The 22,130-nt window shown below is 46.2% G+C and overlaps 1 protein-coding gene across 2 annotated transcripts in view; it reads left to right on the forward strand.

Moving 5' to 3' along the window:
- Positions 1–2,224: 2,224 nt before the first annotated feature.
- The window catches only part of CASS4 (Cas scaffold protein family member 4), a 34,906-nt gene continuing 15,000 nt past the window's right edge, over positions 2,225–22,130 (forward strand). For both annotated transcript variants that reach the window (XM_028089180.2, XM_088026811.1), the window contains exons 1-2: positions 2,225–2,534; positions 21,417–21,839. In XM_028089180.2, coding sequence (XP_027944981.1) covers positions 2,499–2,534; positions 21,417–21,839 — 459 coding nt within the window. In that variant the 5' untranslated portion in view covers positions 2,225–2,498. The remainder of the gene's footprint in view (positions 2,535–21,416; positions 21,840–22,130) is intronic.

A 22,130-nucleotide genomic window follows, 5' to 3' on the forward strand; every position in this document is an offset into this window, starting at 1 on the left:
CCAAGATGGTGGGGACTGTCCAGACTGGACCTGGCGTGAAGTCTAGCGTTTTTCTGAGAGGCTTGGGTCTGGAGCCTGGGTCTGGATGGCTCAGTCCCATCACTGTGTGACCTTGAACAAGTTTGTCCGTCCCTTTTACTTCTTTTCAAATATATGCAAAGGTCCATTATACAATAAAAAAACAATGGTTGCCAGGGGTTGGAGGCCAACAGGGCGATGAGTGACCGCTAATGGGTATGGGTTTCTTCCTAGGGTGATGAAATATTCTCAAATTAGATAGTGCTGATGGTTGCACAACTCTGCATATACTAAAAAAAAAAAAAAAAAAAAAAAAAAAAAGCCACCCCAAACAAAGAAACACTGAATCTGTGCTCTTTAAAAGGATGAATTTTGTGGTATATGAATTCTATCTTGATAAAGCTGTTGTTTTTTTAAAATAAATAAATAAATAAATAATAAATAAAGCTGTTGTTTTTTTTAATTCAATGTCAACAGTACAGGTTAATGAATTTCCATGTAGCCATCCCTCAGACTCCCCAGCTGGCTACTCATAGCTAATCTTTTACATTTACCTCTAGTCTTTTCCCCCTCTCTTGAATTATCTTGAAGCAAATCTCAGATCTTTATCTGTAAATTTCAGTATGTATGTCTGAGAGATAAGGACTTTTTAAAACAAAATCATGACATAATTACATCTAAATATACATGGAGGCATCAAATTGAGGTTAATCGATCCCACCCTGGAAATGTGAACCTCAGGCTTAGCTCAGTCGTGCCTGCATCTTCCTCATCTGAGACGCAGGATGACCCACACCCGCCACAACAGAGGCGCAGGTTAGGGCCAGAAGAAAGCAGGAGGGAAGAGGCACACCCCCGAACCATCTGGATTCACATTCAACGACATGGAAATCACCTGCCATCTTGTAGAGGCCTTCGCCTTACAAGTATTACTAGCTCTATGCCTTGCAGGAGTACCGCTTCAGTGATTTGTCCTATCTGTAAAAACCAATAGGTTAAAATCCTTCTGCTAGTCCAGGCTGTCATTCATAACACCAGCCCTTAGGACTCATCGCTCTTCCATCTGAGTCGGCTTGGTTACCTTAAATGGAATTTGCTAATTCCATCTCTTTTTTTGCATATTCATGGTGTTGCGGCTGGAAACAAGTTCTGCCTCTATACCCATCTGCCCCTGCTTCTCATATCTCGCCGTCCTCATGAAGCCTTCCCTGAATTACTCCCCATTCTCCCATCTCTCTCGTCCTCTCTGTGGATCTCCACTTGGCACTTGGTGCTAAGTCAGCTTGTGTTCTCATTCTGTGGGGTCATTTTTCCCTCCCGGTCATCTGCTCCCATCTGCGACACATCAATTACCTGGCCCCGGAAGTTAACTTCCAGTGATGATAACAATTTAAAATATGAATTGTCTCAGCCAGAAATCAGTCAGCTATTCCCACCAGGAAATCCTTCCTGGTGCTCAGACTTGCGACGGATACCCAGCAGACCAGACAGTGAGTGCTATAATGGCAGGAAGGTAGCAACAGGGAGAGACCACCTGTTGGAATGCAACCTGAGCCAGCCTCGGAAGAATGCGTGCCAGTTCGTTTAAATGAAATACAACTGGGAATGTGCCTAACAAGGAGTCTTCTTCCCTGTACGTTCTCTCTGAATGTTTAGTCTGAATTTAGGGAAAGTAAAAAAACCTAGCAAGTAATGCTGAACTGCAATGAGCCAGCGCTGTGGTTTCAAGTTCTGACGATGGGTGATTGAGATTTAACAGATAATTTATTGTACTGAAAAGTGCTCAGCAGAGCCCTGGTACAGAGTCAGTGCTCAGAAAATGTTCATCATGAAGTTTTGTGAGCCAAGACCAGAAGTGGGCATGGGGTCGGAGCAAGGAGCAGTGTGTATTGGAGGAGAGATGCATCGGGACTAGGTCCTTTAGGGCATTTGCCTTGACTTGTTTCCTCCTGGCTGTTTTAGGAGCAAGTTTAGGAAGCAGGAAGGAAGAGAGACTGACCACGATCACAAATTTGGCCTAGCGGCCTCTAATCAGAAAAATAAGCTTAGTCTGTCTGGTGGAAGTTGTTCACAGTGTTTATGGGGACGAGAATGCGGAGCGTTCATACCCTGAGCTTTCAAAGTAGGAACTTCACCCTATAAAGCGGAAGAGTGTTTTTGTTTTTTTCTTCTTTTGTGGTTTCACATAGCAAACGTGTAACAATCTCTACTTAAAGACCAAGAGAGATGCCAGGCATCGAGGAGTGAGTGTGGCCTGGATTTCTGTCTCCTCTCCATCAGCGCCTTCATTTTACTCTTATCGTGCTTTCCAGGAAGTTTGCCTGCTGGGAGAATCGTTTTGACAATTTCCCGTGTTGTCAGATAGCTCCATAGAATTCAATTTCTGAGAACCAGCCAGAGGCATGCAGTGACATTGCATAATCCTCCTCTGAAGCCGGAGATACCAGCGGGAGAGCTCACAGGAGCTGTTCCACACCAAGATGAAGGGGGCAGGCATCATGGATGGTGCGCCCAAGGTGAGTGACGGGGGCTGTTTGGATGGGCAGGGGCAAAACAACCCGTTATGGTTAAGGACAGTGACCGATTTTCGTTCCAAGTTTCTAGTGGAGTCAAAAGGTAAATACTAGTAACATGTGAGTTTGAGATGGAAAAGTTTAACGTAAGTTTAGTGTGGAAAAGATAAAGTGTTGTAAAGCTACTGCCAGTTTGATTCAGAGATGGATGCAAATGACTTCCTTAGCAGAAGCCAGTTTCTGGGGTTCACGACACAACCCATCCATCCCTTTGGGTCCACTAGCTTTCTAACAAACTTCTCGAGCAAGATGCGAGTCTCGGCCTCAGCCCACCTTGACCTCTCTTCTCTCTGGACCCTGAAGACACTTAGTGTCACTCCCAGGCGACCTGGTTGATTCTGTGTTCCTTCCCAAGAGCAGAGTCTAGATCTGGCTTCAGCCTCCCGTGGGCTGAGTCCACAGGGGGCATTCCGCACACCATTTCCCGGGAACTTTTATACTGGCATGTGTGAGTGGGGCTCAAGTCTGTGGCATGAATCAAAAAAGAGTCACTATTTAGAAAGTTGTAATGGTTGCTTTAAAGGAAAAACAGCTGGGGCACAAGGAAAATGAAGCTCAAGGATTTTCTTGCTCTGCCTTTTTAAAATGTGAAGTAGAACAGGAAAAAAATGAAACAGTTACTAAAGGGGAAGCTTCTTTATATGAATTACATATATGTTACTTAGTATTAAAATAATAACAATGGATGTCACCAGTGGAATTTATGTAACCGAGTAAACTATGACAGCCTCTCTTGTATGGATTGCATGTAAATGTCTAAGCTACCCTAGAATTTTATACCCAACTATTTTCTTTGAAAAAAATTTAAACCATTGGAAAACTGGGGGGAAAAAAGCAATTCAGTTAATCCCAGCATATCCTTTACCTAGATTCACTGATTTCTGGCACTTTGTCACATTTGTCTGCATCTACTTGTGTATATTTAGACACATGTGTGCGCACACTTTGTTGTTACTGTTGTTAAACCATTTGAAAACAAATTGTAGGCATAATGACATTTCACACCTAAATGACGCTTCACCTCAACATGTGTCTCCTAAAAGCAAAGACATTCTTCTACACAACTCCAATAGATCACAGGCAAGGAAATTTAACGTTGAATTAATAACATCCTTCTAATACTCATTCTACATCACAGCAGTACGAGGGCAAGAACTCACATCTTCAACTCCTAGCCCAGAGGCAATTCAGCTCTTGTTGGGTCCCCTACAAACTGTCAATGCACATATGATATAATATACTTTTTTTTAAAGATTTTATTTTTTATTTTATTTTGTTTTATTTTATTTATTTATTTGACAGAGAGATAGCAAGAGTAGGAACACAAGCAGGGGGAGCGTGGGAGAGGGAGAAGCGGGCATGGGGCTCAATCCCAGGACTCTGGGATCATGACCTGAGCTGAAGGCAGATGCTCAACAGACTGAGCCACCCAGGTGCCCCTATGATATAATATGCTTTTTAAAAGGCTTTCTACAAGGGGCGCCTGGGTGGCTCAGTCGTTAAGCGTCTACCTTCAGCTCAGGTCATGATCCCAGGGTCCTGGGATCGAGCCCCGCATCTGGCTCCCTGCTCTGCGGGAAGCCTGCTTCTCCCTCTCCCACTCCCCCTGCTTGTGTTCCCTCTCTCGCTGTGTCTCTCTCTGTCAAATAAATAAAATCTAAAAAATGAAAATAAATAAAAGGCTTTCTACAAACAGGAGCACTAACTGAACAACGGTTGAGCTTCTCACCTTTTACAATTAACAATACATATTAGAGTTCCATTTATTTTAGCACAGTTGATCTCTTTGATTATTGTTAAATAATTGCTTTTTATTAGATGGTGACACAATGCAGTCAGGGGTCATACCATGTAAGTGGTTCTCAGCTTTGGTGCATTTGGCTTTGAAGCACCCTCATGTCCATCAGGGGCACCCCGGAACACCTCTCATACCCTGCAGGTGGCCTGTGGACAGTGGGTGGTGACCAGTGACTGCGCATCACACCATCCCCTGGTGCTGCTGATTGTCACCCAACAGTTCCATGTCGGTAGTCTTCACCTCTGTGCCCAGCAGCCTTTGTGTAGCTGTCTGACTTTCATTAGGTTTTCCCTAAATCTTGTATGAAACCAAGAGAAACTGGAAGATAAATATGATGATATTAGTGATAGGAAATGCTAGGAGCAGTACACTTGCAAGAGGTAGAAGCTCGTCATGTGTGGCAAAGTGGTCTGTCTAACACGTCATTTGTTGGCTTTTACTGAACGGTAGCTGGCTGACTCCATGTTCAACTCCATTCGAGAAATGCTGGAAAGTTAGGTCTAGAAGACAGGGTGAATAAGTGATTTCATTATATGTAAACCCTTGTTTGGGATTTTGGGTAGTTTCAAAAGTGCCTTATTTATGAAAATAGAGTCTGCGTGTACTTTAGTGTTGGAGTCCCATGTGTTACAAATTGTATTCACTTCTGAGTGTGCACGTGTGCCTGCACGTGTGTGCCCGTGAGTGCACACCTGAGAGGTGATATTGAAATTGGCATCTTTGGGCACAGGCATCTTTGTCTCGCTAGAATTGAAGGAGAATTACAGAGTCAAAGAAGCATGGTATTTGTTTTCCTTCACTTTCTGAGAATTTCTGAAACTTGGTTCTATTTTTTCTTTTTAAGATTTTATTTATTTGACAGAGAGAGACACAGCGAGAGAGGGAACACAAGCAGGGGGAGTGGGAGAGGGAGAAGCAGGCTTCCCGCTGAGCAGGGAGCCCGATGCGGGGCTCGATCCCAGGACCCTGGGATCATGACCTGAGCCGAAGGCAGACGCTTAATGACTAAGCCACCCAGGTGCCCCAACTTGATTCTGTTTTAAACCTACTTTCTCACAGTATTTTCTCTACAACCTGTACTTTCTCTCTTCTGTCAATATGGCCGTATGCTCACTTGGTTTTCTGAAAGGAGTTTTCAAACAAGCGTCTTTCCCTAGTTACTAAAGGGTGGATGTCCAGAGAACTGATCAAAAATAATATTTATGTTTTACACACATTTAAATGTTCTTAGATGTCCTTAACATTTCGGATCCAGCCTCAAGTAAAGAGCAAATATCCTTTAGCCCTCTTCCATCCCAATTCTGGGTGGAGTTGTCCTCGGGCCCCTCCAGGAGGGTCTCAGTAAAGACGTAGAGTTAAAATCGCCAACATTCCCAGGGCTGGTCTAGACAGACCCAATGGCGATGCATCTGCCGCCTGCCCGGATGGAGCTTGCTTCAGTGCTTCTGGGCAAGAGCACTGGGGATGTCATTAGTGGGCGGAGAGCAATTGCAGGCTCTCCTTGTGCCTTTAGGACCTCTGATGTGGGAAGCAAGACATGTTAACTCCGTCTTTGTTGAGGAATGGCAAGCGGGAATGTGTACAGAGAACTTACTGTGGCGACAAGGCCAGCCTGACCCAGTCCCGCCAGCCGCCCCCCCCACCTCACTGCCTCCCCTTCCCCTGCCTTGGGATGTTCCATTTGGGGGCTGGATCCCACGGGGCCTCCCCACAAGCATCTTCCACACTCGCTCGCTTGCTTGCTTGACCCCTTTCTGGACTGCCCCATCCAAGTCACCTCCCCAGCCACACCCTCCCCGGTCATTCTCATCTTCCGCCTCCTCTTCCTTTATCAACAGCTGAAATCATCTCTCCCAACTGTTTCTCCCTTTGTTCATCATCTGTCTTCCTTTCTGGAGCGTCAGCTCCACAAGGGACAGAGCTGGGCTTTCCTATTCAGTGTTGCATCTCCAGTGCCTGCAGCAGTGCCTGCCCATAGCAGGTGCCCGATAAATGCTTTGAGTGTGTGTGAATCAGTGGGAGGTCACAGAGAGTGCGGATGGAACACTTGCGACACAGCCCCGCCCTGCCCCAAGGTCAGACACAGGACTTCCTAGTTGTCAGACACCTGGGAACCGAAGCCGCCTCTGATTCTAAGGTCCCTAACCCCTCCCTGACCCCAGCCTGACCCACTCAGCCTTGACTCGCAAGAACTGGCCCCCTTCCTGCTCCCATGGTCAGGTGTTGCCTTAGATCTGAGCCTTTGCAGCTGAAGTCAAGGTCACAAGGACCTGCAGCCTCCCAGTGACCTTGTCCAGCAGCTCCATACCTTCACTTGCCTCACAAAGCAAAACAGTCCAGGTCCAACAGCCAGCTTGAGAATACAATTCACTGTCCACTGTTTAGCCATCTACCCGGCATGTAGTTATTGGGTCCTGGGGTTCTGATGATCAACACAGAGCTGATGTTCTAGTGGGGTCAGAACGTCAGTAGATGAGTACCTGGACACAATGGTTTCAACTGGTGATAACTACCATAAAGAAAATAAAACAAGGTGATCTGATAGAGGTGATGGACAGAAAGGGGGCTTTCTGGAGACCTGGATGATGGCAGAAATATTCCAGGCAGAGGAGACAGCAAAGGCAAAGACCCTGCAGGGGGAAGGAATTCAGCATGGTGAAAGATCCGTAAAAAGGCCAGCGTTGTTGGGGCAGAGGGACAAGGAGAGAGAGTGGGCAGAAATGAGATTGGAGGGAGAAGCAGAGTCCTGTAAGAACTTTGAGGTGCATTCTAACTGCAAAGGAAGCCACTGGCCTATTTAAAGCAGGAGACGACATGGTCTGATTTATGTTTCTAAGACATCACTCAGGCTACTATGCAACAAATGGACTGTTGGCCAAGAAGAGCAGAAGCAGGGGATGAGTCAGGAGACAAGGGCAGGTGGCCTCTCTTTCCATTTTGGAGGCCGCCATGCTGTTCTCAATGGACACGGACAAAAAAATAGCTTGCCCTGCCTTTTGAAAAAAAAACTTTTGACATTTGAAACCATGAGGGGATGTGAACAGAAAGAATAGTAAATAAAGGTGCAAATAGGTTTTATTGAACTGCGTGTTCAATATACACCTCCCTTTTTTGTGAAACCGATGTTTGTTTTCTACCAACCTTATTTCCAGACAATATACCTTTAATTCATTCAATAACTATTGGGTGCCTGCCCTATGCCACGCACTGTTCTAAATGCCACCAAGGACAAAAGTGTCTCGGCCCCTTCCTCAATATAATAAACCGTCATTTTAGTTCATAAAAAGTCCATCACATTATATGATCATTCCTGTTTCATTTTATTTGCTAGAGAGCTCACTATAAAAAAAAAAAAAGCTATACAAAACAGCCTCACGACCCCCAGAGTTACCAGACTATTCAAAGAAAAGTGGCCTTGCATGATCGCTGAATGGGGAAGCAGCCCTAGAAAGAGAACATGGTCATTTTGGAACTAGGATGACTAAGGGAGGAAATGACAAGTGCCTGGAGGGGAATAACTTCAAAGGACAGAGGTGGGGGGCGGGGAGAAGTGATATCTGGAGACTCCAACATGACTTGCAAAAAGGGGAAATAAATATTTTAGGAACCGTGTCCAGCTGTATTGCTCTAAGCCACTTGAGGATGGGAATGGAAGAAGACGCTTGTGTCCACACCATGGGAACAGAGGTAATGTCAAGAAGGCAGTGTGTCCTGTGCCTGGGACAGCATCTCAGGGTCCTGCGCCAAGGCTTTGCCGTCTCTGCAAACCCCTCTCGAGAAAACACGGAAACCACTGAAAAGTTACCCACGGGCACTTCTTGGCTCCCCGTGTGGCCCCCCACTCCAGAGAGAATGTCTCCGTGAGCTTCGAAGTTACTGGATGTACAGTATTGTTCTTTTTCTTTAAAGTGTTGCTTCTCCGTAGAATCAAAAGCAGCTTTTGCTATGCATCTCTTACTGGCAGTCTGTCGTCTGGGGACAAGAAAACAGGAGAAATGAGACGAGAAAGCAGTAGGGTCTTTCTCCCTTGGAGATGTTTGCCCTCTGGTTAACAGAAAGTAAAAAGGGGCTTTGTGGGATGTTGGCTTCGGGTTCAGAGTGTAAACTTGCCCCGAGGTTGAAAGGGCACTAGAGTTGGTTATAGACAGCGAGTACTTCAAGTTGCTTGTTTCCTACATGATGTTGCCCAAAGCGAGGCGATCAATGAGCATCCTGAGATCAACACAGCCAGTGACACACACCCGTCCCAACTTCCTTGTGGTCTCCCAAGTAAGACTTGCAGTGGGTCTATCTGTAGCCCGTTATTGACAACACAATGAATAAGCCCAGGGACTGGAATAAATTCGCACCCACAGAGGGGGAGACCAAGAGCTTAAATAACAGGGTGGCTCCTTGCTTTCCTAACACCCCTAGAAATGACCCTGGGGGATGGTGAATTTGGTGAACAGGCATGAACCTTCCCTTATTTTTCTGTGATCTGTTAAATGGTTTGGGCCAGCTTTGCATTCTTCCTGATCAACCAGATGGAAAAAAATCACACCCTGCAGGGGCCTTGACTGCTGGCATCCAAGACGATCTGAGACGCGGGCCATGACTAGAACATTTTTCTAACGTCAGTTATGTATTGTCATGTGCATTAGAAAAAATTAAAACTGCTCATCAAATGTAATTTTATAGGTAACGTTGCTTAGGGAGAGTTGTTTTTAATTGGTTTCATTTAACTTTTTACTTTAAGTAAAAAAAAGTACCGACGGCACATAGCTATGACAGAAAGCCATTAATAGACATACGGAGTTGAAGAAGCACAGTCTTAGATAAAGTGTCCTCGTCGGAGGTGGTACGATCACACAGAACACCTTCTTGTATCCCCCCTGCCTTTCCTCTTCTCTTCCCTTCAAAAAAAGAGAGAAAGAAAGAAGGAAGAGAGGAAAGGAAGCTTCCAGAAGTTGCTTCCAACTTCTCTTTTTTCCAAAGAGGTATCTTAATCAATAACCCAAGGACGAGGCTAGCCAAGAGTGAACATGGAGGTGCTGGAGGGGGAATGGCAAGGCATGGAGCTGCTGGATCTCTAGGGCTCTACGGGCTGAAGGACACAGTTTCGTATAACAGGGCCCGTCTTGGGCCATATCTTAAAAATCAATTACTAGAAGACCTGATTTCTTGTTGCATCATTTCAATCCTGAGATCCTAGATCAAGGGGACCTAGTGCTGCTTGCTCCACTCCCACCCCCCCGCTTCTAGCCCACGTTGTCAGACATACAGTAGGTGCTTAATATATAATTGCCCAATCAATGAAGCACGAAAAGTACATTCTAGCAAGGTTCCCATGAATAGGGGAAGTAGATTAAACAAGTGGATCTGGTCAAGACCCAAACCTATTGGGAAACCACAGAATTCAGGCCTCAGGGAAGAAAATACTTCACTTCCATTGGGCAGCTTTGGAATTTTTTTCTAGCCAGTCACTTCCTCAAAGTCTCATCAGTGGACAGGGCCTTCTGCAGCTACGGAAGTCCTGTGATGAGGGGCTTTTTCATCTGAACCATCAGGAAGAATTGAAAGCTGGAGGGATCAGAGGTCAATGTTACGGTGGAGAAATCACTTCACGTTTGTGCTTTTTCATAGATGATGCTGTCATCCAGGGCCATTTTTACAGGTGTTAGGAAGACAAGGAATCACTCTTTGACTTAAGTTGTTCTTTTTTTCTCACATAGCTTCTCATTTCCAAGTTCACAAGGGTTATTCCCACCACAATGGCTATTGGCACCCAGACGGATGGGGGTAGGGGGGAAGCAGGAGGCAGATGGAGGGAATGCATGGTGTGGCCAGCCCCATCCTTGCCCAGGGCTGTTGGGCTCAGCCCAGATCTGCTGGCGAGAACAGCTGCAGGAAGAGCACACTGTTCACGCACAAATGTTTGAGACCCACACCTCTCAGCATTCCCGCACTAACTGCCACCGAAGAACTTCCCTTCCCAAGCGATTTCTGTCGGTGTTTTCCAGGATATGGAATAATCACCTTTAAAAATACTTTCTTTAAAGGATCAAGATGAAGGTGAATGTGAGTATCTGAGTTTTTCTCTGCTGGCATCCATTTCTTGCAACTATTCAAACTGTTTGGGACTCTAAATTAACCATGTTAAAGGGTCTGTTACTTGTTATTTCAAATTTTTCCCCTAAGTTAGGGGAGCAGGTGGTGATGCTCCTCAAATAGCTATCACACCAGTGGAAGTAACTGAAAGTTGCTCTATGGCCCATTTTTGGCTTTGAAACCAAAAAGGGAGAATTTATATTTTGTTTAAAAAGCTATATTCTACTCTGTTATTTTTTTTTAAAGAGTTTATTTATTTACTCATCAGAGAGAGAGAGAGAGAGCACAAGCAGGGGGAGGGGAGAGGGAGAAGCAGGCTCCCTGGATGCGGGACTCCATCCCAGGACCCTGGGATCATGACCTGAGCCGAAGGCAGTCGCTTAACTGACTGGAGGCACCCAGGTGCCCCTCGGTTAATTTTCTTTTTAAGCTTAAGTGTTACTCTAAACATAAAGGTAATTGGGGAAAAAAGGTATTTCGGTGCCTCACTTCCAGTTAGACACTTGGGGTCACTTTGTCCACATTCTGGAGCCTTTCACTGGAGAGCTCGTCCACTTTTTCAGAGGCTGCTGGAGCCGAAGCTTGCCGATTCCCCCGGGCTCTCTGGCAGACAACAGCAGCTTTCCTTCAGCGTCTCTCCTTTACCCACTTTGCTAAGTCTCTAAAAACCAGCTCCAAGAGAAACAACTCTTCTTCATGTCATAGGATGAAGCAAGAAATTACTCAGCTGTCACCTCATTAAAAAAAAAAAAAAGCCTAAATATTTCCGAGACTAAAATGCAGATTCTTGAAGCAGAGCCGTCTCAAGCTCCACGATACCACCAACGAACTCTCTCACCACATTAGGCATGACACATGAAAGGCGAGCAATTGAATACAGTTGCAGGTCCCAGGGCGAGTTCTGATTAGGAAATATACCATTTTGCTATCTTCCGTGATGCTTAGTTCCCCAAACCTTGCGGAATAATTGTACTTGTCAGTGTCAGTGTTGCTCTGGAAAGCTATTGAAATCTGTGAGGGAAAACAGAAGTTAAGGTAATAGCTTCTTTGTTGAACAATGGTTTCCAAGGGAGATTCTTCAAGAGGAGGGAAGAAGGAAGGAGGGACACATGGAAGACAGGAAATGGGGTGGTGGGGTGGGGAGAAAGAAAGAGGAGGTGGTCCCATCTCAACTGCAGACCTCAGAATATCGCCCCGGGGTGGGGGGCGGTGAGGAAGGGGCAGCAGGTCTTTCTTGCTGCCCTTCCCCATGGTACAGGCGTGCAACACCAGTTCTGGTGTCTTACCACAGGTCATCCTAGTTTTCGTTGTTGGTTGTATGACTCCGTGCGGGGGAAACTGCTTTCAGCCGAGATGAAGTTGACTTGGAGGCAAGGTTCCTTCTATCCAATCAGGGTAGAATGGATGGGAGTGATTAGTGACCACCAGTCGTTCAAGTTTACCAACATGAAGCCATTTTCTTCCAATAGAACAGAATCCTTTCTTAAAACTAAAACACACATCCATGGTTTACAAAATTCTAACTGTACCAATGAGCATGGACTGAAAGCATGTTTTCCTTTACTCCCAAAATCTCTATAGTTTCCAGGGCTCTGGTCCCCCTGGCCAGAGGAAAAGCCCCATCCAAAAACTTATGTCCTCTTTCAGAAAGAAGCTATGCTCACAAGAGCATAAATGGGGACATACCATACACACAGTTTGTCATCCTGATTTTTTTTAATTAATACTATATTTTGGAGATTGTTCCATTTCAACACATACAAATTCTACCTCGTTCTTTTAAATGGCTGTATGGTATTCTGTTATAAAAAATGTATCATTATTTACCAGTGTCCTGAATTCTTAGGGCAGGATCTAATTCTGATAAATGACCAGGCAACGTACACGCCTGAGATAAAATGTATTTATCAGTTTACCATCCCTCTCTCGGAAGCACACTTTGTCATTGGCTCGTCTATCAAGACGCACATGCCATCTTGCAGTGGAGTCTGTGCCAAGCACTGTGATTTGTGGGCCAAAAGGGCAGACCCCGGGGTCAAAACTGCCTGTGTTGTGTTCTTGGTTCTGTGCTTTGCTCTCTGAGCAGCCCTAAGCTACTTGATCACCCTCTCTGTGCCTTAGTTTTCTCATCTCTCAAACAGAATATGAGTCACAGTATCTGCTTCATGGGATTGTGAATACCGAGAGAGACAATCCAGGCGAATTATCGCGGTGCCTGGCACAGAAGTTGAAAGACTGTGAGCTATCCTCATCCACGAGGCATTGGCTAAATAGTAAATGACAAAAGTAACGTGATGCCTGACTCAATATGCAGCCAAAAGACCGAAGGGAATTTCTTTCTCTTTGATTAATTACAGGAAGTTAGTAGTAGCTGACACACTGCACGTGTCAGAAGAAGGCTGCATTGTTACATGGGGTTTGCAAACAGAATTCTTTCCAGACTGTGTTTGCCAGGACTCCTTAAAAACACGTCGACCCTGTCATCTCACTTCACAGAATGTTGTTACCCATCCAAACCTCTCACAAAACGAGTGTCATGTAGATACTTTGTCTGTTCCTCAGGGCTGTCCTTCTTCCTCTGTCTTTCTTCCGTTTTTGGAGAATGTGGGTGAGACAATGGAGGTGGTGCGGGGATTTTGCTTTTGCTCTTGGAAACTTTTCTTTAACATAACATGTTTTTAAAAATGATGGAAAATAAACATGAGCAAGCCAACTGATAGCACCATTCTCTCTGCTTTGATCTTTCCAAGCCTATCTGCGTATTTACACAGCATGAGATACTTCCAGTGAATTCTTCCAGTGCATTCAAGGGGAGATTGTTGTCCTTAATGACGATCAAAGGGCTTTCTCCCCTCTGTGTCTACTCCTGATGTTCCGAGTCTGGGTTCAGCTGCCCCATAAAGATCTATGAGAGAAGCTTTCACTGATCTCAAAGTCAAAGCTCCTACATCTAGGGGAAGACTTTATGAACTTCAGAGATTCATACTTGCCAAACGTCAAAGGCTTTGAAATATTTACAGTGTCTGCTTTAAAAAAGAATTGTAGTTTATATGTTAACTATTCTCTCATGATCCTCAGAGGGGAAGTATGAACAATTCTGCCACCTTCTCCTAAAACTAAGAATTCTTGGAAACAAATCATGGAATCTATGAGAAAGAAGCTAAAATGTTAAAGATGGACATTTTTCAAAGAAAGAGTTTAATAGAAGACAAATGCCCATGTTGTCAGTGATGAGGCTCTATGACAGTGTAAGAGCGGGGGTCCAATCATCACTTGCCGCTCAAGGTTCTTGCCACATGTAGAGTCTCTTATTTCTTGTTAGGGGGCACTTACTTATTTGCTATTTCCTGCCGTGAGCTGGAGACCTTGTGGTACGATTTACGTTCCCAAGGAAATGATGATATTCTGGCTACTTAGAAGGAAAATCATCTCGGGGTCTCTCCTATCCCCCTGGTTACTAACTTTTAATTTTAGGAATACAAGAGTACAGGGGGTGAGGATAGTGCTTGTGTCAGCCGTGAGCGGGAGGAGAGAAGCAAGCAAGAAAGGGTAGAGAGAGTCTCAAGTTGTGAGCAGCTAGCACAAAGTCTTGGCCATAACATAACGTAACGGGGCGGGGGGTGGGGGGCACTTCAAAGCCAATCGATCAACTGTTCGTTCAGGAGCCCTGCACTGAGTCGAAATGCTCCAGCCTCCTGCCCATTAACTTTGGGTTTGCAAAGGAGAGCGGCATGGGGCCTCGAAGACCCCAGCGGTGGGCTGGACTCAGCAGCAGAGCACTCCACTTGGCCCAAGAAGTTGTATTTTAAAATCTGTGTGAGCGTGCCACAGTCTCCAACACTCCCAAATGTCTTACACCCGGCCTGCCTCCATATACTTTCTGCCCAGCTTCTGTAATCATGAGTTCACTGCTCCTGTCTATGGATGTCTTTAAAGCAGCTTCTTCTAAAAGTACATGCTTTTAGACTTTAGCAGATCAGAGCAAGAGGTTGACCTGGATTTGGAGAGGCTGTGCTTCCAGCTGGCAAAGCAGGCTGTGGAACCAGACAGACTCGAGTGTGAATCCCCGCACTGCTGCCTGCCGCTGTGTGACCCTAGGCAGGTCGAGTAACCTTCCTGGTCTCAGGCACATAAAGCTCTCAAATGAGGCGAACCCGGAAGACAGCATCCAGGGTCGCTGTCCCGCTCTAACGCTCTGAATTCCTGAAGCTCCGCTCTTTCAAGTGAAGTAAAGAAAAGGAAAATGGAAAGTAAAGCCGAAAGGCAGGTGGGGCTCTTGCAGAGTTCCCAAGGAGCTGTGCGCACCCTCTTGGTCTAGAGGGTGATGAATGAAGAAGCCCAGAACTGATGCTTCCGCGGGTGGCACCTCCACGGGCTCCTTCAGTCTGGTTCTGCTGAGAGCGGTAGCTGCTGGCACTGGCTCTCTATGCCACTGCTGGAGACAGAAAGCCCGAGAAGCAATTACTCTCCCTGGTCCATACTGCGTCCGTCCTCCCCTCTCTGGTAATTACAATCCTGCCCTTTCTTTCAAGACTCGCCTTAAAGATCGCATGCGATCCTTCACCACCTCCTCCCTCGGGCTGTCCTAAATCCAACCTGTACCCTCATCTCAGCGAGCGGGCATCTCCCACTTGGCCTGGGCGATTGGCTTTGATGAGCCTCTTTGGCCTCACAGTTGCTCCTTCCGATCCCTCTCGCCCAGCAACCAGATATAAACAGCAACCAATACGGAATCAAGCTCCGGATCCTTTGTTTACTTCACTCCAGCCAGCCTGGTCATCTTTCAGTTCCTCCAGCTCACCACCCACTTCTCACACCCACTCTCTCTCCCTCCATCACTCCCCCCAGCCCTCAAACATTTCTCTTCCTCTGCCTGGAGGATCTCGCCCCCATTCTTGAGCTGACTAACTCCTACTCACCCCCAGAGCGCAATTTCCACGGCTCCGTTCTCACTACACCCATATTCCTCATAACTTCCTGTGTTTTCCTTCATTGTCCGGAAGAGAGGTAGAAACCCTATGCTGCTTTCTGTGAAAATCTGATTGGAGTTTGTCTCCTCCGCTGGAACGTAGATTGGCACGAGATCAGGAACTGTGTTGTTCACTGCTGTATCTCAGCAGGGCACCGGGTATATAGTAGATGCTCAATACAATCTTCGTGAATGAATGAATGAACGAACGAATGAACAACATCCCAGATTTCTCCAGTTGTAGCTAATTAATCCCATAGTTCATTGCTGATTCAACATAGATGAACACAGTGCATCTGGCGGTTGTGTGAAGGTCTCTCCAGAGAGGGAAACTTACCCTTTGTCTTTGTTTCTTTCTTCCAAATGCATATTCCATTTTCCTTTCCCCTCTTCCAGCTGTTGAATGAAGGTGGGCATTTGAGGGAAATGCCCTTTTTGGAAATTAGGGATATTTGTTTTACTGCTCACAGAATCTAACTGCCAGTTTGCCCACAGGGGACAAAAATATAAACATACGTCTTCCTTCATCTCTTAAATATCTACACAGACATTTCCAAATTAACACCCTATTTAAAAAAAAATACCTGTGAGTGGCCTCAGAGAGTACTGCAATCGCTGTTAGGCTCTCTTGGGGTGGGCTGGTCGTTGCTTCCAAGTGTTATCTATAAAGAGCTTAGCCCCTTGCCCTGGACATAGGGGCACGCTGAGTGTTTGCTGCCGCCGCTTCTCCGCCCCGCACCACCCGTTGCCCCGAAAAAGTCTGGCTCACCCTGACTCGATTCTCTCTTCAGCACGCCTAAAGGCTCAGCGTCTCAGTCCTGTGTGGACGCAAAGGAGGAGAACAGCCTTACGTGGGTGGTCAGGGACACCGAGGCAAAAGGTGACTTTCATGCAGGGACAGCCTCTGCCGGAGGTAACCTTTGAGCTGAGATCGAAAGAGGAGCCAGGCATGCAACGATCTGGCGGAAGAGTGTTCTGGGCAGGAGAAGTAGCAAGCGCAAAGGTCCAGAGGTAGAAGCAAGCTTAGTGCATCTGGGAAGAGGGAGAAAACAACGTGGCTGAAGGAAAATTAACAGGCAGAGTGGTGGGCCAGGAGGGCGACCAGACAGGGAACGCAGGTTTTGTTCTAAGTGGATTTCGAAGCTATTGGAGGTCTTTAAATAAGAAACCAACACGATCTGACTTAAGGATATAAATATGTATGTGTCTAAATGTCTGGAGAATGGGTTGTAAGGGGAATGAATGGTGCAATAATGGATGCGAGAAGAGCAGTTTGAGTCCAAGTGACCTTAGACAAGTACTTTGACCTCTCTGACCCTCAGTCTCTTCCTCTGTAAAACGAGGATTAGAAAACCCACCTCTGAGGCTTCTGAGAGTTAAGTGATATAATGACTGCATCGCCCCCAACACAAAATAGGGCCCCATTCAATATGGTCCTCTGTTTTCTAGGTGAAGAGCCCTCAAGATGCCTCACTTGTGTTAAATTCTTTTGGAACAGAAACTTTAATGGGCTTTGTTATTAAAACTCTGAGACACTGACTGATTGCATGAGGTGTCCTGAGATATCCCTGCCAATTAGAACCAAGGGAATTAAGTGATAGCACCATACATAGGATTTGCCTTTGCTGGGAGTTTACAGCCCGTGAGGTAGGCGTGGCTGCACTGCAGACTGCAGGCTGGAAGCAGAGTAATAAGACTGACCATCTTGGACAGCTGTGGGTGCCCGCTGGAGTGGGTGATCGTACGAGCTCCCTGTTCTCTAGGAAATGGTTCCTGCCTCTCACAACAGGCAAATCCACCGACGAAGCTGGTGCTAGTCTGGACGTTTCCAAGCAGCTACCACACTGCAGCAACTGCTCTCTGGACGCACGCATGATCTTATTTCCAGACAAATACAGGCACATCTCAGATGATCAGCTTTTTCTTTCATGGATGTGTCAAGTGTATTTCGTGAAGTTGTGGGGATTCGCTGCAGACTGTGTTTCTGTTATCTCGCCAGTGTGGACAGTTGAAGTGTAATGTTCAGGAAGGTAAACTCGTGAACCTCAAGAGAACATACAATGAACTCATGTCAAAGATTTTATTAAACGGATTCATTAACGAGAGAACCAGTAAGATGTTCAAACTGGGTCAAAGAGCATTTAGGAATCTAGGTAGTTGTAGGCAATTTAATGAAGGATTATTAAGAGAGGATTGCAGGGCTAGTTATAAGTCTGGTTAAAGTCTGACAAAGTAATAAACTGTAACCTTTCAGGTTCTTTTCTTACTATTCAGAGATTATTATTAACTAGAAAAAAAATCTACAAAATAACATGGAACTTCACTAAATCCTGGCCTTTAATTGGTACTTTTTATAAGATTCTAAAACTCAGGGCGCCTGGGTGGCTCAGTTGGTTAAGCGACTGCCTTCGGCTCAGGTCATGATCCCGGAATCCCGGGATCGAGTCCTGCATCGGGCTCCCTGCTCAGCAGGGAGTCTGCTTCTCCCTTTGACCCTCCCCCCTCTCATGCTCTCTCTCTCTCTCTCATTCTCGCTCTCAAATAAAATAAATAAATAAAATCTTATAAGATTCTAAAACTCTCTTCCCTCTAAATGCTTCATCTCTGCTAGATTCCGCAGGCTGGAAACACACTCACACCACCTTCATGGGACAGTAACTGAGTGTGCAGACTAGCCGGGTCTTGCGGCCCATCTTTGGGACATCTTGGTGGTCATTCTCACCAAAGACCACCTAATGGGATGGGCAGAGAGTCTCAGAGAGCCTCCTTTTTACCCTACTCTAGAAAGACGCAGAGGCTCTCATCTCGGTACTGCGTGTCCCTTTATCTGCCAAAGACTTGAACACAAGGGTATTACATTACTCAGCCTTCTCCACCCATTAATTCAAAAAGCAACTGATGAGCACCTGCTGTGTGCTGGAAGCTGGGGATGCAGTTAGAGCAAGGAAGGTGTCCTCTCCCGGAGCCAGTGTTTTAGCCCGGACATAGACACCAAAAAATGATCATCATGTACTTTATGGATTATATGCGAGCGTCATCAGTCCTGACATGGAAAAGCATTGAGCAAAAAAAAATGGGGAGGACTAGGGTAGTCTGAAGGAGTTTGGGTGTCAAGGAATCTTTTTGCAAAGAAGGGACATCTAAGAGGAGTCTGGAAAGATGAGTGGGTCTGACTAGGCACACAACTGCTGACTCTTGGACAGAGGGAACAGCCTGTGGGAAGGACTCAAGCCCCCACAAAGGGTGGTGCTCCTGTGGGGCTGATGAGGAAGTGATACCACAAGCCCCGAGATGTAGGCGGGAGTGCAATCTCTCAGGGCCCTGAAGGTTTGGGGAGAGCAGGGGCTACGGGGGAGCCTCGGAAACTCACAGAGTGGATCATCACACGATCAAAGTTGGTATCCCCAAACTCAAGCACGGGGAACAGTGCCGTAGCTCGTAAACATTCAGCCAAGGTCGGCTGCCCTTATGAAGGAATACGTAGTTGGCCAAGGGGACACGTCATGGAGTCCCTCACACCCAGAAGGCAATCGGTGTTTATTAGCCCTCACTGGACTCTTTGCTTTTCAGTGTAAACCCCATACACTCACTCCGCCTCCAACCAGTGAGATTTGTGCCTCCCTCTCAGGGGAGGGTTTCGGTTCACCCGGGGTGGGAGAGGAGATGCCCACAGGCAGGAATGTCCTTCACAACACACACACCTCTAATGCTTCAGGACCATGTTCCTTCTTTTTAAAAATGAGTTCATTTGAACTCACCCAAGAATGAGTTCAAAAACCTCTCAAGTTTCCATGACAAAGATTTTAAAACAAATGCACCATCCAACTGAGAGCTCATGCCGAGGGTCATGGGCTGGGAGGAAATGGACAGTCTCATTTACAATGGACGGAAGTGTACATGGGTCAACCATGCCCAAGGGCAGTGAGGAAAGGAGGAGCCCTAAGGATTTCACCCACCTGGACATTTCTCTGTGGAAATAAATAAGGAGAATTGCAACTATTTAGCGATGAAGATGATCATCTTAGCACTGTTTGTAATAGCTAAAAACTGGAATTAGCTAGAATGTCCCAGAACCAGGAAGGACAAGCATGGTTCATCCTCACAGTGGAAAATGGCACCACTATTTAAAAAGATACTGGGTGAAGAAAGCTGTTCATGGACGTGGAAAAATGTTCATAATCTATTATTAAGCGGGGAAAAAAAGCAGATTATAAAGCCATATGTAGCATATGATCCCATGAGGTTTTTAAAATACAACTGATTCTAGGTATGTATATGAACAAATACACACAAGATCTGAGAGGTCACGGACCAAAGGAGTGACAGTGGTTCTCTGCGGCAGGCGTTTTTGTTTTCTTCTATTTGCTTCTCATTGTTTTGTACTCTCTCTGTCCTTGTTTTCCTAGCGAGAAGGAAGTTCCATGTGCAAAACTTATTCAGGATCTCCTAGGACCTCAACTGCAGTAGATTTTATGTGGGATTGTCAGGATCTGACTTTACTTATGCTTCTCACACAGACATGCAACAGTGTTTCTCTAAATACATAGAGACCTTACTGTGTGTTTAAAATGATACTTTTCAGCAATTGGACATGATTCCGTTTTTGTAACAGAAAAACTTTATGCAAAGAAGTAAATAAAAGCAACACTTCTTAACAAATGTAATGGGATGGCTCAGCATTTTTGCTTTGTTTTATGAGTATAAGAGGTATAACTAACTAAATTTAGTCGAAGGAAGAAAAAAGCAACTGGAGGGATAAATACCAAAATGGCCTGAAAAGTTACCTCTAAGTGGTGGGATTATGGATAATTTTCACCTCTTTTTTCTTTTCTGTATTTCCTAATTTTTCTGTGATAAGTGTGCATTGATATAGTAATAGGCGATCATGTTAAAACCCACAGAAACAAACTGCCTTCATTTAATTACAGCCAAAATCCACATAAGAAGGAGGTTTACCCATTGCTGCCCCTGAGACAGGGTGATTTTCCTTTGAGGACCATGTGGCTTCCAGAAAGAGCATGAATCTGAGAACTAGGGAGACTGACTGGGTTGGTTTTTTTTTTTCTTTTTTAAGAATTTACTTATTTATTTGAGAGAATGAGCATGAGCAGGGCTAGGGGTAGAGAGAGAGGGACAAGCAGACTCCCTGCTGAGCACGGAACCCAACACAGGGCTTAACCCCAGGACCCCAAGACCATGACCTGAGCTGAAGGCAGATGCTTGACCGACCGAGCCACCCAGAGGCCCCTGACTGCGTTGTGACCCTGGCTGTGTGACATAGACTAGGCACTAACTCCTGTCTCTATTCCATCACTCCCCCGCTAGTGAACACTGATGGAGCATCTCGCATGCACCTGTGTTCTTGATGCTGGGGACAGAGCAGCAAATAAGTGAGATACGGTCCCAGCAGTCACAGAACTTAGAATCCAGTTCAGGAGAAAAATAACGACTACGAGACAAAGAGCACTATGATCATTAGGACAGTGACAGCCAACCTTTACTGAGCACCTACTGACTGCCAGGCGCTATTCAGTGAGCTTTACGTGCCTAACAACCCTTTTCATTCTTGCCCCCTAAGGAAGATGTTATTAGTCCCATTTGACAGACGAGGAAACTGAGGCCCAGAGAGAATAGCTAATTTGCTCCAAGGCCCACAGCTAAGAAGTTGCAGAGCCAGGATTTCAATCCGACTATGTGCTCTGCTGCACTCCCCCGAGCAGCTCATGGTCATCGCAAATGAAAACTGTGCCCTGAGAGCACAGTCAGGAGACTCGACAGGTTAGGCTGCCCTGAGGAGATGACATTTCACCAGAGACCCCAAGGATGGGTCGGAATAAATCAGGCAAAGAGTAGGGACAAAAAAAGCCTGTGGGGTCAAGGAAACATAAGAATGTGTTTCTAAGCCAGGGGCTTGGCGGAGCGGTTGTTGGCAACAGTAATAACAATGAATTCTTTCTCCTCCCGTCCCCAGACACTCTTGGCCAGAGCACTTTATGACAACCACCCAGACTGCTCCTACGAGCTGGCTTTCTGCAGAGGAGACATCTTGACCATTCTGGAACAAAACGTGCCAGAAAGCGAGGGCTGGTGGAAGTGTTTGCTCCACGGGAGGCAAGGTCTGGCCCCTGCCAACCGCCTCCAAATCCTCCCTGAGGCCCCCGCCGACAGGCCCTGTCCCCCTTTCCTGAGAGGCCTGGAGGAAGCTCTCACCAACTCCGAGGAGACCTACCAGGTGCCCACCCTGCTCAAGCCCCCGACTCCAGGCCCTGTATATGAGCACATGAAGGGCTGGGTAGAGGGGCCTCCACCCACCACCGCGCAAGTCTACGAATTCCCTGACCCACCTGCCCGCGCCAGAATCGTCTGTGAAAAGACTCTAAGCATTCCGAAACAGGTATGCATGTTTCCAAATAAAACAGAAGGGTCGAGGGATATGTAACGCCCAGGGGCTGACCTCGCCCTTGAGTTCTTGGTGTCCGTTGGGAGGATCAATGTGCAAAGTGCACCCTGGACCCCTTTGATTGGGTGATGATGGGGGAGCTCGTATTTGGCCCCCAGTTCAGTTCTCACTAATATTTTCGGCACTCCAGTGATTTCCCCCACCCCATCCCCCGCCCCCTGCTCTCCAAGACATCCCCGCTTGGCAGGAAATTGAAAGCTTAGTGGAGCTGTTCATGAAAGTATT

This window comes from Eumetopias jubatus, unplaced genomic scaffold (genome assembly GCF_037043125.1).
Source record: "Eumetopias jubatus isolate StellerSeaLion01/CBP00866 unplaced genomic scaffold, mEumJub1_p1.0 scaffold_9, whole genome shotgun sequence".
In the NCBI taxonomy this organism is placed as follows: domain Eukaryota; kingdom Metazoa; phylum Chordata; class Mammalia; order Carnivora; family Otariidae; genus Eumetopias; species Eumetopias jubatus.